The sequence below is a fragment of the Pseudochaenichthys georgianus genome, chromosome 6, assembly GCF_902827115.2.
Source record: "Pseudochaenichthys georgianus chromosome 6, fPseGeo1.2, whole genome shotgun sequence".
NCBI classification, from domain to species: Eukaryota; Metazoa; Chordata; class Actinopteri; order Perciformes; family Channichthyidae; genus Pseudochaenichthys; species Pseudochaenichthys georgianus.
The window spans coordinates 39,610,883-39,623,795 of NC_047508.1; the positions used below are offsets into that span (position 1 = coordinate 39,610,883).

At 38.2% G+C, this 12,913-nt stretch overlaps 1 protein-coding gene across 2 annotated transcripts; it reads left to right on the forward strand.

The window, feature by feature from the left end:
• The first annotated feature begins 800 nt into the window (after nucleotides 1–800).
• Nucleotides 801–12,227, forward strand: tdg.1 (thymine DNA glycosylase, tandem duplicate 1). Of its 2 annotated transcripts, XM_034085918.2 has the most exons (11): nucleotides 801–930; nucleotides 1,501–1,572; nucleotides 2,547–2,722; nucleotides 3,730–4,031; nucleotides 4,117–4,186; nucleotides 5,243–5,378; nucleotides 8,087–8,169; nucleotides 8,266–8,360; nucleotides 8,994–9,165; nucleotides 9,676–9,828; nucleotides 11,466–12,227. In XM_034085918.2, exons 2-11 carry the CDS (start codon nucleotides 1,517–1,519, stop codon nucleotides 11,600–11,602), a joined length of 1,380 nt encoding a protein of 459 aa, XP_033941809.1. In that variant the 5' UTR covers nucleotides 801–930; nucleotides 1,501–1,516; the 3' UTR covers nucleotides 11,603–12,227. The 2 variants fall into 2 exon arrangements, with proteins under 2 accessions (XP_033941809.1, XP_033941810.1); XM_034085919.2 differs by lacking the exon at nucleotides 1,501–1,572.
• The last annotated feature ends 686 nt before the right edge of the window (nucleotides 12,228–12,913 follow it).

Sequence of the window (12,913 nt, forward strand, 5' to 3'; positions counted from 1 at the left end):
AGATAGTCTGTTTATTGTCTCATTGTTCAAAGCATTAATGTGATGATTTTATATGTAACCTGAAATGTGAGAAAACACACAACAGCTTTTAGAAAGCATCGTTGAGTAGAAAGTCATATTTTCAAAACACCATGAAATTTGTTATTTTGAGGATTTTATTGCTTATTAAAATACGCTGCTGTTGTGTGCAACGCTGCAGACAAGCAAACATTTAAACCGATCAAATGATATACTATAATATACCATACTATAATATAATATACTATGAAAACAGAAAGTTCATCAGACTGTCAACATATTGTTACTTGGTCAATTTCACATCCAAAAAGGCCAATTGTAAACAAAGAAATGTGCCATATGGTACAATATCTTAAAAAAAGAGATTTCATTGCCTACCAGTTCCGTTAAGTTCTTGTTTTTTATATCATTGTACTATTCTGTGCTTTCTCTGTCTCTATATATATTATATTTCAGTTGCTCTATTTATACGGTTAAGAGAGATTTTAAAACACTAGGCTCTTTAAACAGCAAAGACTCTCAGCCAATAGAAAACAAGTACCGGAGAGTTTAAAAGTCCTGCGGCTCATACCAATGCTAAAACAGGGGTGTACCGGTTGGTTGGTTTTTGATTTTATTGTGCTGTTTTCAGTTTAAACACCATATCCAAACATCTTCATAATATGAGATTTTACAATATTTAATGGTATTCAAATATACTGATAGTAGTCATTGTACTTGTTAAAAGTAAAACATATGTTCCTTCGTGCACGGTGCACACCTACGGCTCATACTTGAGCTCTTCCGGTGTCAAAGTTGACCAGCAGGGCTGTCATGTCTTTGTTGCCTCTGTTGTGAATAGAAGAGCGGCGTTTATGGAAAAATAACACTTACATGTACAGAAGAAAGTAAATAAAACCCTACCCACAACAGGTACGTCAACGTTTATAAATTCTGCTAAATTGTTTTCAATTTCTTTGGCGAGGAATCTCAGTGGAAGCGAAACCATTCATCCATGCTAAGTTAGCTTCAGAGCTAGCTGTTGGCTAACATTAGCTGCACTTGTGGCACTGCTACACGTTTCCTTTTTACAATAACATATATTTGATCATGTATGATTGGAATTAGTTAGTGACAGACTCATACATAATTATGCTAGCTAACACCTTTTTAAATGTGATAACTGGCTTTCATTCGCTGTTAGCTTGTTGGTTAGCATAGCTACAGTAGAAGCTGCAGGTGTGGATATGTAGTTGCATAATTTGTTGTGTTGCTTGTAAAATAGGGCATGCGTAACTTCATTTTATTGTGTAAACCCCCCCATCAAGTTATCCTTTTTGTTTTTATGGTTTATGTTATGGTTTATCTTTTGTTGCTAACTCCACAGTTTTGTGTACAAAGCCCTGGCACATGCATTCAGTTTCATACACTGCCAAACTCTCAGTATGCTTAATATCACATAGCCATGTTTCCTCAATTTGCATATTGATTTATTTAATTAAGTCAAACCACCCAAAAGATGGAGGACAAGCTGAATGGATTCCCTGTTGTGTCCCCGGAGTATCTTCAGCAGTGGTGAGTCTTCCTCCACAATGTGGCCAAAGATTAAAAACCTGTGAATGGCAAAGAGTGATGAAGATGAAATGAAAGCATGTGCGCCCCTTTTTCTGTTTTGTTTGACCATTGTTTTCACGATATGCCAGGTGGTTTGTGCACCGTGAAGTATGATGTACAGTGCTGTGAGAACTGTTGTAGCTTGATGGTTTTATACTTTGGTTTCATTCAGGAACAACAAAGGGAAACTTGTTTTTTGTGGAACTATCTTTTTTTATGAATATGATGTGAAGCTCTCTTTGATTAACTAACCATTGTTGACTGGGAACTAACAGTGTGGGTTTTCATGTGGTGTGATCTGTATATACTCTTTACTGAATGATATACAATACAGTCCAATGTATTGGTTTCATCTCGCTTAAAACTAATACAAACTCATACAACATAGCTGTAATAAAATCTCCCTTTAAGGCATGATGTTGAGATTTGTTAAAACTATTTTAAGAAATCATTTGTGGTCATTTTGAAGTAGTTTTGGAGACTAAGACACGTATATCTCCTTAAAATGAAATAAAGGTTGAAGGCTTATTAAATAAACGTATTAACTGGCTCTAAATAATTGTAAGAAAGTGCAGAAGAATCAGTGTCAAGTATATTTTTACAAGGAATATCCTTTGGTGTGTTGTTGCCTGACATCAAATATAGTAAGAGAAAATGCAACATAAATCTAGAAATAAGGAATTGAAATAAAATGTGTTATGTATATGTTTTAAAATAACACAGATAAAGCTTTGTAAGGAGTAAGAATCCAACTCCCAGGACCAACCGATGTAAAACACATGTTTGCATTATCACTGTGTTAAAGTCAATCAAGTCCAGAAAGCTAACAAGAAAAGCACATGGTGTCGTTCCAGCTCAGGAGTCACCATGCAGCTCATCCCTCTGCTATCTCTCTTCTTGTATCAATACTTTCCTCTGTGTAATCTTTGTCACAGGGTTCAGTCTGCACAGCAGTTTCAGGCTCTCCAGACACACCAGGCACAATATTCAGGCTACGACCACAACCAGCAGTCCCATTACCCCGAGGGGCCGAACGGAGAGGCAGCCATGGCTCACATGGCGTACCCAGAACCCATGACGGAGGAGCAGGAACCGGAAAACATCGCAAAACGTACTATGATCTCATTAAACATTGTGTATAGATCTGCTGCTTTAGGGTCAGGCCCAGAGCTTTTAGGGTTTCAATGAAGTGGTGCTCATTGTTGACAACAAGAGGTCTGCACATGTATTCCTAAATGATAAGATCTGATGAAAGCTTTGTTATGCTGCATGCTATAAGTGAGTGGGCTTGTGAAGAAAAGCTTTTTGTAAGTAAGTGACAGACTTTTAAAATATATCAGAATCTTTATTAGTCCCACAGAGGGGACATTTACATTGTTACAGCAGAAAAGAACATTTTACAAAAATACACACCCTGTAACAGTTCTGAGGATTTAGCAGCCAGGTATATATATATATATATATATATATATATATATATATATATAGATATATATATATATATATATATATATATATATATATTTCTTTCCGTTAACCGTCAAGTGGGAAATAAGTATTTGTTTTGTGTTTCTCTTAGTATCCTATGATACTGTTATGTTTGGCTGTGAAAAAAAATTATTATTAAGAGCAGACCATCTATTTGTATTTATCTTTTTTAGAACGGGCAGGTCACATAAGATTTTATTCTTCTCCCGGCTCCTTTTCGCTCAATGGTGTTTTGGTAGTCATGTTTTCTTGGCAATTATTGTACATTTGGTTTTGCGTACCATGAGCGGGACAAATAAAAATGAAATGAAATATATTGCACAGTTTTTAACGGCATATATATATATATATATATACATATTGCACATAGTTGGCAGTCTGGCTCGACCAAAAATCGCTTATAAATGTGCTATATAAATAAAACTTGATTTGTTGTATTTGGCTTTCTTAAAATAATGTGTAATAGTCTTATGGTTTGCATGGAAGTTTGATATGTGTCGGGACAGTCCAAAAACTAAATTAGATGGAGTCATTTAGCTGTAAGCTGGATAAAGTCTGTCTGTGAGGGTTTTGATATTTCGTCCTTTTAGACATTTTTTTTTTTAATACTAATTTGAGCTTTCCCTGTAGCCCCACCCAAAAAAAGAGGCAGAGCAGCTCAACCTAAGGAACCCAAGGCCCCCAAACCCCCCAAAGTCCCCAAGGCACCAAAGCCACCGAAGCCCCCTAAAGATCCAAAGGCACCGAAAGCCAAACCGGGCCCGAAGCCCAAGAAGGGAGCCGAGGTTTCAGCAGACGGAAAGCAAGAGAAGATCGATGAGAGCTTCAAGAAGGTGAAGAGGAAACACGACCGCTTCAAGGGAATGTCCGAGGAGGAAGTCATGACCAGAACTCTCCCCGACCTGCTGGATTACAACCTGGACTACGTCATTGTAAGATTCCCTGCTCAAATCTTTGCGAGTAAAGCCAGAGACCGTGCAAATTAAGGTTTGTAATGAGCGTTGCTTTTCATTCCAGATCGGTATTAATCCAGGGCTGATGGCGGCTTACATTGGACGGTGGTTCCCGGGTGGTGGAAATCATTTCTGTAAGTAATTGGTTTCCTGTGATGGTCTCCGAAAATAATCAGAAAAGCTTTATTTAAAATCTAAAACAATTTGTGTGAAGGGCAAGTGTGTGATTCTTTACTATCTTTGCAAGACCCAGTGACCCCAAGTGAGGTGATACCATGGCTGTATAATAAGAACTGGATACAGCGTCGGAGGCGGGGTCTCGTTCGTTCCTATGAGAGCTGCTCATTGGCGCATGAGGACAAAATGGCCTGACTTTTGAGAGGGCGAAACGTCACAGATTACCCAGCATGCCTGGCTGTCGGAGCAGAAGAACCCGTATGTGCGCTCACAGAGCATGCGCCCCTTAAGCCCCGCCCCCGAGCTCCCACTCTACGCTCACTAGAATTAATGGAGAATATAAATCTAGATTCGGCTTTTAGTGCGTTTTACAACTTTAAGGACCGAATGATTATAAGGGCTATAAAATAGTTCATACTGGGTAGTTTATTTAGTTAAAAAAAATTATACAACGGTTTACAGACGTCTATTTCCCAATGTTAGTCAATGGGAACAAGTTGTTTTGGGCCGGGTGACGTCACGGACTGATACGGAAGTTGCAGTACCGCCGTTTGGACACTACGAATATTGGCACAGAGTCCGGTGCACTTCCTGGGGGCTTGGAATTAGGTTAGGTTGAAATTAAAAACATGTATCGGCTTGAAACATTTGTTTGGTACTTTAGCTGGTTTGTTGCTTATCCTTGGTATACTGCATTTTTGATAAAGCCAATTTGAGCCACCAGATGTATTCTTTATTTAATACCCGCTCCTTAACTTAATTTTTGGAATATCTCATGAAACGGATTTGCGAACACCAAAACACATACTGTACTTGTTAGCCGAGTGATGGACTATTGAATGTTGTGACACTCGTCTCTATCCCTCCAATTCAACACTGTCATTAAGAGAAACTCTCTTCCTATGTTATGCATGCATGATGAGCAGCATTCGGGACACCATTAGCTTCAGTCAAATACATCGGTCTTTGTTTACTACAGAGAAGAATGACTGATTGATGGTTTTGCTTTCCAGGGAAGTGCCTGTTTCTGTCTGGATTCACAAAGGAGCTTCTGAACCACACGTCCGACACCATCCTGCCCGTCAAATACAAAATGGGCTTCACCAACATGGTTGCCAGGGCGACGCCAGGCAGCAAAGACCTCTCAACGTAAGCCTTTAGACATATAATCATGCAATCTTATATTGATTTTATCAAATAAAATCTGTATTTAAGTCAGTCTGTTGAAGTTGGACAAGAAGTCTGGCTGAGATTCAGAGGTGGGAAGTAGCGGCGTACAAATACTTCTTTACTGTACTTAAGTACATTTTTCTGGTATCAGTACTTTACTCCACTACTTATTTTTCTGATGACTTTTGACTTCTACTTCTTACATGTTGAACCCAAATACCTGTACTTTCTACTTCTTACATGTTGAACACAAATACCTGTACTTTCTACTTCTTACATTTTGAACCCAAATACCTGTACTTTCTACTTCTTACATGTTGAACTCAAATACCTGTACTTTCTACTTCTTACATTTTGAACCCAAATACCTGTACTTTCTACTTCTTACATGTTGAACACAAATACCTGTACTTTCTACTTCTTACATGTTGAACTCAAATACCTGTACTTTCTACTTCCTACATGTTGAACTCAAATACCTGTACTTTCTACTTCCTACATGTTGAACTCAAATACCTGTACTTTCTACTTCTTACATGTTGAACTCAAATACCTGTACTTTCTACTTCTTACATGTTGAACTCAAATACCTGTACTTTCTACTTCTTACATGTTGAACACAAATACCTGTACTTTCTACTTCTTACATGTTGAACACAAATACCTGTACTTTCTACTTCCTACATGTTGAACTCAAATACCTGTACTTTCTACTTCCTACATGTTGAACTCAAATACCTGTACTTTCTACTTCCTACATGTTGAACTCAAATACCTGTACTTTCTACTTCTTACATGTTGAACTCAAATACCTGTACTTTCTACTTCTTACATGTTGAACTCAAATACCTGTACTTTCTACTTCTTACATGTTGAACTCAAATACCTGTACTTTCTACTTCTTACATGTTGAACTCAAATACCTGTACTTTCTACTTCTTCCATGTTGAACCCAAATACCTGTACTTTCTACTTCTTACATGTTGAACTCAAATACCTGTACTTTCTACTTCTTACATGTTGAACCCAAATACCTGTACTTTCTACTTCTTACATGTTGAACACAAATACCTGAACTTTCTACTTCTTACATTTTGAACCCAAATACCTGTACTTTCTACTTCTTACATGTTGAACTCAAATACCTGTACTTTCTACTTCTTACATTTTGAACCCAAATACCTGTACTTTCTACTTCTTACATGTTGAACACAAATACCTGTACTTTCTACTTCTTACATGTTGAACTCAAATACCTGTACTTTCTACTTCCTACATGTTGAACTCAAATACCTGTACTTTCTACTTCCTACATGTTGAACTCAAATACCTGTACTTTCTACTTCTTACATGTTGAACTCAAATACCTGTACTTTCTACTTCTTACATGTTGAACTCAAATACCTGTACTTTCTACTTCTTACATGTTGAACACAAATACCTGTACTTTCTACTTCTTACATGTTGAACTCAAATACCTGTACTTTCTACTTCCTACATGTTGAACTCAAATACCTGTACTTTCTACTTCTTACATGTTGAACTCAAATACCTGTACTTTCTACTTCTTCCATGTTGAACCCAAATACCTGTACTTTCTACTTCTTCCATGTTGAACCCAAATACCTGTACTTTCTACTTCTTCCATGTTGAACTCAAATACCTGTACTTTCTACTTCTTACATGTTGAACTCAAATACCTGTACTTTCTACTTCTTACATGTTGAACTCAAATACCTGTACTTTCTACTTCTTACATGTTGAACCCAAACACCTGTACTTTCTACTTCTTACATGTTGAACACAAATACCTGTACTTTCTACTTCTTTCATTTTGAACTCAAATACCTGTACTTTCTACTTCCTACATGTTGAACTCAAATACCTGTACTTTCTACTTCTCACATGTTGAACTCAAATACCTGTACTTTCTACTTCCTACATGTTGAACTCAAATACCTGTACTTTCTACTTCTTACATGTTGAACACAAATACCTGTACTTTCTACTTCTTACATGTTGAACACAAATACCTGTACTTTCTACTTCTTACATGTTGAACCCAAATACCTGTACTTTCTACTTCTTACATGTTGAACTCAAATACCTGTACTTTCTACTTCTTACATGTTGAACCCAAATACCTGTACTTTCTACTTCTTACATGTTGAACTCAAATACCTGTACTTTCTACTTCTCACATGTTCCAAACAGCTGGTTCCTTTAGTCTCAATGTGTGTTTGGTGCGTGATCATTATTCTTTAGAGTCATTGCGTGCCTATTGATTTGAACACGATCCGTGTATCCATCACTTCCTGGTCTTCTCTAAAGAAGAGGGACCAATGGAAACGTTGTCATGTTGCCGTTGTTCAGCATGGAAACATTCATTAGCTAACAATGACATTATTGTTCTATTGATATAAAGGGAGGTCAGGTACTCTTTAAAACAGCTGCTAGTTATGAGTACTTTTTACTGAAGTACACTTCAAAGCCTCTTTACTTTGACTTGAGTAAAGAAGTTTAGTCAATACTTCTGACTACTTCTTCTAAACACGATTATCTGTACTTCTACTTGAGTAAAGGATGTGTGTACTTGTGCCATCTCTGCTGAGACTCCTCTGAGCTGTGAGATCAGGATTGTGTCGTTACACTGTATTATAACCATGTTTTGTTTTTCATCCCAACAGTAAAGAGTTTCGTGAAGGAGGCCAAATTCTCGTAGAGAAGCTGAGGAAATACAAGCCTCTCATTGCTGTTTTTAATGGAAAATGTAAGCGCTTATCTTCAACAGAGCACACTTTTACAATCAAGCATTCGTTAATGTGAATATAAGTCATATTTATCCTTTTTTTTCTCTCCTCCCAAGGCATCTATGAAATGTTCTGCAGGGAGATGTTTGGTAAAAAACCAAAGAAACTAGATTTTGGTCTGCAGCCGCACAAGATCCCCGACTGTGAAGTGGTGAGCATCATTAGCCTCAAACATCGACGATAGCTACCGTACTTTTCGGACTATCAGCCGCGACTTTTTCCCCCATTTTTTTTTGTACAGCTAACGGCCACTAGGGAACCTCCTAAATCTATGGGTTTTACAGGTAAAATTAACCACCTTTAACTCTATGGGCGGGCTCCAGCAGGAAAAGCTGGAGGCCGGAAAAGAGTGAGACAGGTAGCGCGCCAAAGTAAAAGTGGAACCGAGAGACAGAACGAGAGCAAGACAGACGGACAAGTTAGCTGCTGTGGCTTATATGCAGGTGCGCTTTATAGTCCGAAAAGTACGGTAGTTTCATTTAACAAATTACCCTCATAATACCTTTTATTTTCTGTTGGGACTTTGTGCTTTTAGTGTTATTTGTTTAGTAAAATGATTGTATCAGATAAGTACTACATACCACCCGTGATAATCAGCATCTGTACTGACAAAGGGACACTTAAATGCAGCATATTTTGTAGTATTTATTTCTACTTAAACGTTGAATCAGTCTCATAAATGAAGTCTGTTTTTAAAATATAAGCTTCTTTAACCACACCGTAGACATTGTTCGATCTGCCGCCACCTTCTGAGGTATTGATCTGACGGTGATTCCCTCCACAGGCTCTGTATCTGATGCCTTCGTCCAGCGCTCGCTGTGCTCAGTTCCCTCGCGCTCAGGACAAAGTTCACTTCTACATCAAACTGAGGGAACTCAGAGACGAGCTGAAGGGTCTCCAAAAGAGCAAAGAGATCGAGGAGATTGATTACAGATTCGACCTGAAATTGGCCAAGGGTAAGCAGCACAGTAGTGGAGGAATGGATGTGTTTTGTTTAAGTCATTCAACATGGATTTAATCACTAAGTTGCATTTAAAACAGTTTTTCTTTAATCAAAACTAAAAAAGCAGCATTGTGACAAACAAACTAAAATCTATAACGATTTGAAAGTAATTTTCACATTTCTAGTGTAGGGAAGTTCGGTTTTTACTCTTTTCAATAAATGCTAATAGTCATTTAATGACGTAGCATCTTTGGTGTGACACCTTGTGTGTTTCAGTTAAAAATATTATTAAAATCCTGCCTTTAGTTTGACTTCTGGATCCAGTTTAGACCAGAATCAGAAACGGGTTTATTTGGGTTATATTTCTAGATCTGACTTGGTGTCATGGTGCATACATACAAGTAAAACAACACGGATAGCAAACTATTTTAAGAACACTATAATAGCATTACAAAACAAAATAGTAAAATAAAATAAAGCCGTAATTTACATTGAAATGGCATGAATTTCCCTGCATCCACAGAGGATGCCAAGAAGGCGGCGATAAAGGAGGAGCAGTACGACCCGGGTTATGAGGATGCGTACGGAGGAGCGTACGGAGAGCAAGGACCTGACGGAGAACCGGTCCCACCCCCGACCAACGGTCACTGCACATTCTCCACTGCAGAAAACACAGGTAACACACACACACACACACACACACACACACACACACACACACACACACACACACACACACACACACACACACACACACACACACACACACACACACACTATACTCCACTTATATTACATAAATTGTAGTTGTTGAAATGAAATGTCCATTGAAGTGTGCAGCATGATGTTGTGTGTACGCACACTTCGACCATCTTTTAAGGTAAATATTCCTAAAGATGTTTGAGTATATGCGCGGCTGTTTTTGCAACAGTTAATTGTATATTGAAGTATATGTAGGATTCTCGGGTAGGGAATTAAAGGAACATGAAACCAGAAGCTAGACCATTTCTTTACCTCATATTTCACATTTCAACATGGTCTGATCAAAAAATTGCGTTTCGACAATTTATAAGTAATGATTGTTATTTAGAAGTGGAAAGCAAAATATATGTATACAAATGATTCAATGGTCTGTACTGATTGCAATGTCTCAGGGTGTCCGCGGGGTCTTAAAAAGTATTAAAAGTTGATAAATCAATTTAGTGAAAAGTAAGGCTATTAAAAAGTATCAAACGGCATTTTCCAAGGCATTACATTTTGTAGCTTGTTTCCAATAAGTATCTAAATGGTCCAAAGAGGTTGTGTTCTACAGTCAGCCTGAATGTAGTCATGGCGTAGGTGTGTCGTGAGATTCTGTGTAGTTTACTTATGGCATCCCGTTGGGTTTGACGTCATCTGAACAGGACATCGCACGCTCACTGCTTGATAGCGCGCGAAGGTCCGTTTACGCCGGTTGTTAAACAACATCGTTATGGGGAAATGCAAGTCTGCGTCCAAATGGTTGAAAGATAAGGAGGAAGGACAATCAATACTGTGTATAGTCAATGTGAGGTAAAGTGTGTCGCCAAGGTAACCGGTTAAAACTCCAAGTGGCGATGAGGTCTTAAAATGTATGGGAAGGGCCTTAAAAAAGGTCTTAACTTCAGGATTCCTGCTTATACCCTGTGTATACATTTCAATGTTCTCAAAAATGGTACGTCCCCCATATTGGATTTCTCTTGAGTAATCTAAAAGATAATGTTACTTGAAACCTGGTTTCTTTGATGCACTTAAGCATAATTATTTATAGCATTTTATTTATTTCAAATGGAAAAAACACAACTTTTCATGTTGGGAAAGATTTGCCTTACTGGAGTGTTTCAGAATACTGAAGATGATACTGGATCCTTGCCAGTTTGACAAGTGCTCTTAGATATAGACGTGATCTACCAGGATAAGCGTAATATATAATCAAATCAAATCCAAATGTATTATAGCCGCAAACCACAAGAAATGCCTCAAAGGGCCGTGCAAAGACAAACACAAAATACAAGCGTCATAGCATCAGTTATAAAAACATTATACCTCAACATTAGTATTGCCATGTGATAAAAGCATGTGACTGAAGGGATGGTAATGTGGATGGAAACTAGGTGATAGAAATGAGTTTACAAGGAAGACAAATGCGTTTTGAGTTTGCTTTTAAAGGAGTCAACGGAAATCGCTTCGGATCTGACGATTCCAAAGGAGAGCTGCTCGGAATGTCAGTTGTGTCAGATATTCCTCAGCTCAGATCGTGTGTGTGTGTGTGTGTGTGTCCATGTGTGTGTCCAGGTCCAGAAGGAGCACAGGAGGCGACCACGTCACAGATCCCAGAGGGCCAGCTGCCTGACGGACAGTGGATGACTCAGTCCTTCGCAGATCAGATCCCAGACATCAGCGGGGGACCAAAGGACGCCGCCGTACAATGAAAAGACTGATTTCTCCAGTTTTTCCTTTCATTAGTGTCCGAGTGGAGTATACACACTTAGATGGACTTTTTTTTTTAGAGATCTTGCAGAATATCTTTTCTGCACTTTTTATTTTGTTTGTGATCTTGTATTCCTGTTTTGATCATCTTCACGGCAGTCTTTTTAAATATGTGAAATCAGGGACTTGACAATGATGCATGACTGTCCTCGGAGAAGGTCGTGTTATTAAACGTTTGTTTTGCCTTCGTACTGTACCACACTGCACTGTGATGCAGTAAGAGGAACCTTCACGTCTACTGTTTTGACAGCAGATTAACAACCATGTTATTTTAAAAGCTTGATTTATCAGTGTGAGCATTTATGATCCTGAATGAGGATTTAGCTAGCATTAATGTTTCAATTCATGGTGCTATGAACTGACCACGGTGCATCACTCAAAGAAAACGTGTTTTCAACAGAAGGGGATTCCTGGCAAGCCTTTCAATATAATGTTACAGTTATATTTTAATCTTTGACCACCAAATTGTTTTGCTTTTAGGAGTTATAGGATTGTTTTGTATGTTTATGAAAATGTCATTCACATGGAATTTTATGAAACATTTGTCCATTAAACGTCTTGATGAGGCTTTTTCTATATTATTGGATCACTTTTTCCAGTCATTTCAGCTGCAAAAATAAGTCAAATCATTAGTTGAGCAACAGAAAAAATAACTGTTTTGACAATGCTGTTTCTCGCCTCTAAAATAAGGAGATTTCTCTCTGTTTTATATCAATCAATTGAACATCTTATGTCTTGGACGTACAAAACAAACAATTAAAGACACTATATTTGTCTGACATTCATTAGAAAGTTGTGTTACGGCGCATTTCCACTACAGCGCGGTTTAAGCGTGCCGTGCCCGTTTGTGGTTGCGTTACTGTATTCGCCATGACACAGACAGTCTGTGGTTTGTACTCGTTTAACTTTTGTCTAGTTTCTGTACAGATATGAGGAGCTCTGAGTGCTAACAGCTAACGGCTGATGTTGGTTTTGTGTTTCGCATCGTCACGGCTCCACCTACCCTGCGTTACTATAGATACTACCCCAGTTCCTAAACTGTAATGAAAACGCAGCATAAAGTGAGCCTGGCCTAACGAGGCCTAGCCATACCGTACTAAGCCGAGTGAGGCCCTGCAGTGGAAATTAGATTCTGAAACAGGTCTTGACAGTAACACGGTTTTAACATTTGACCACTGAGCATACTAGATGAATTACAATTAATTATTGCCGAAGTTTACATCCTGTTAAACTCACATTGTACTATGAAAAAA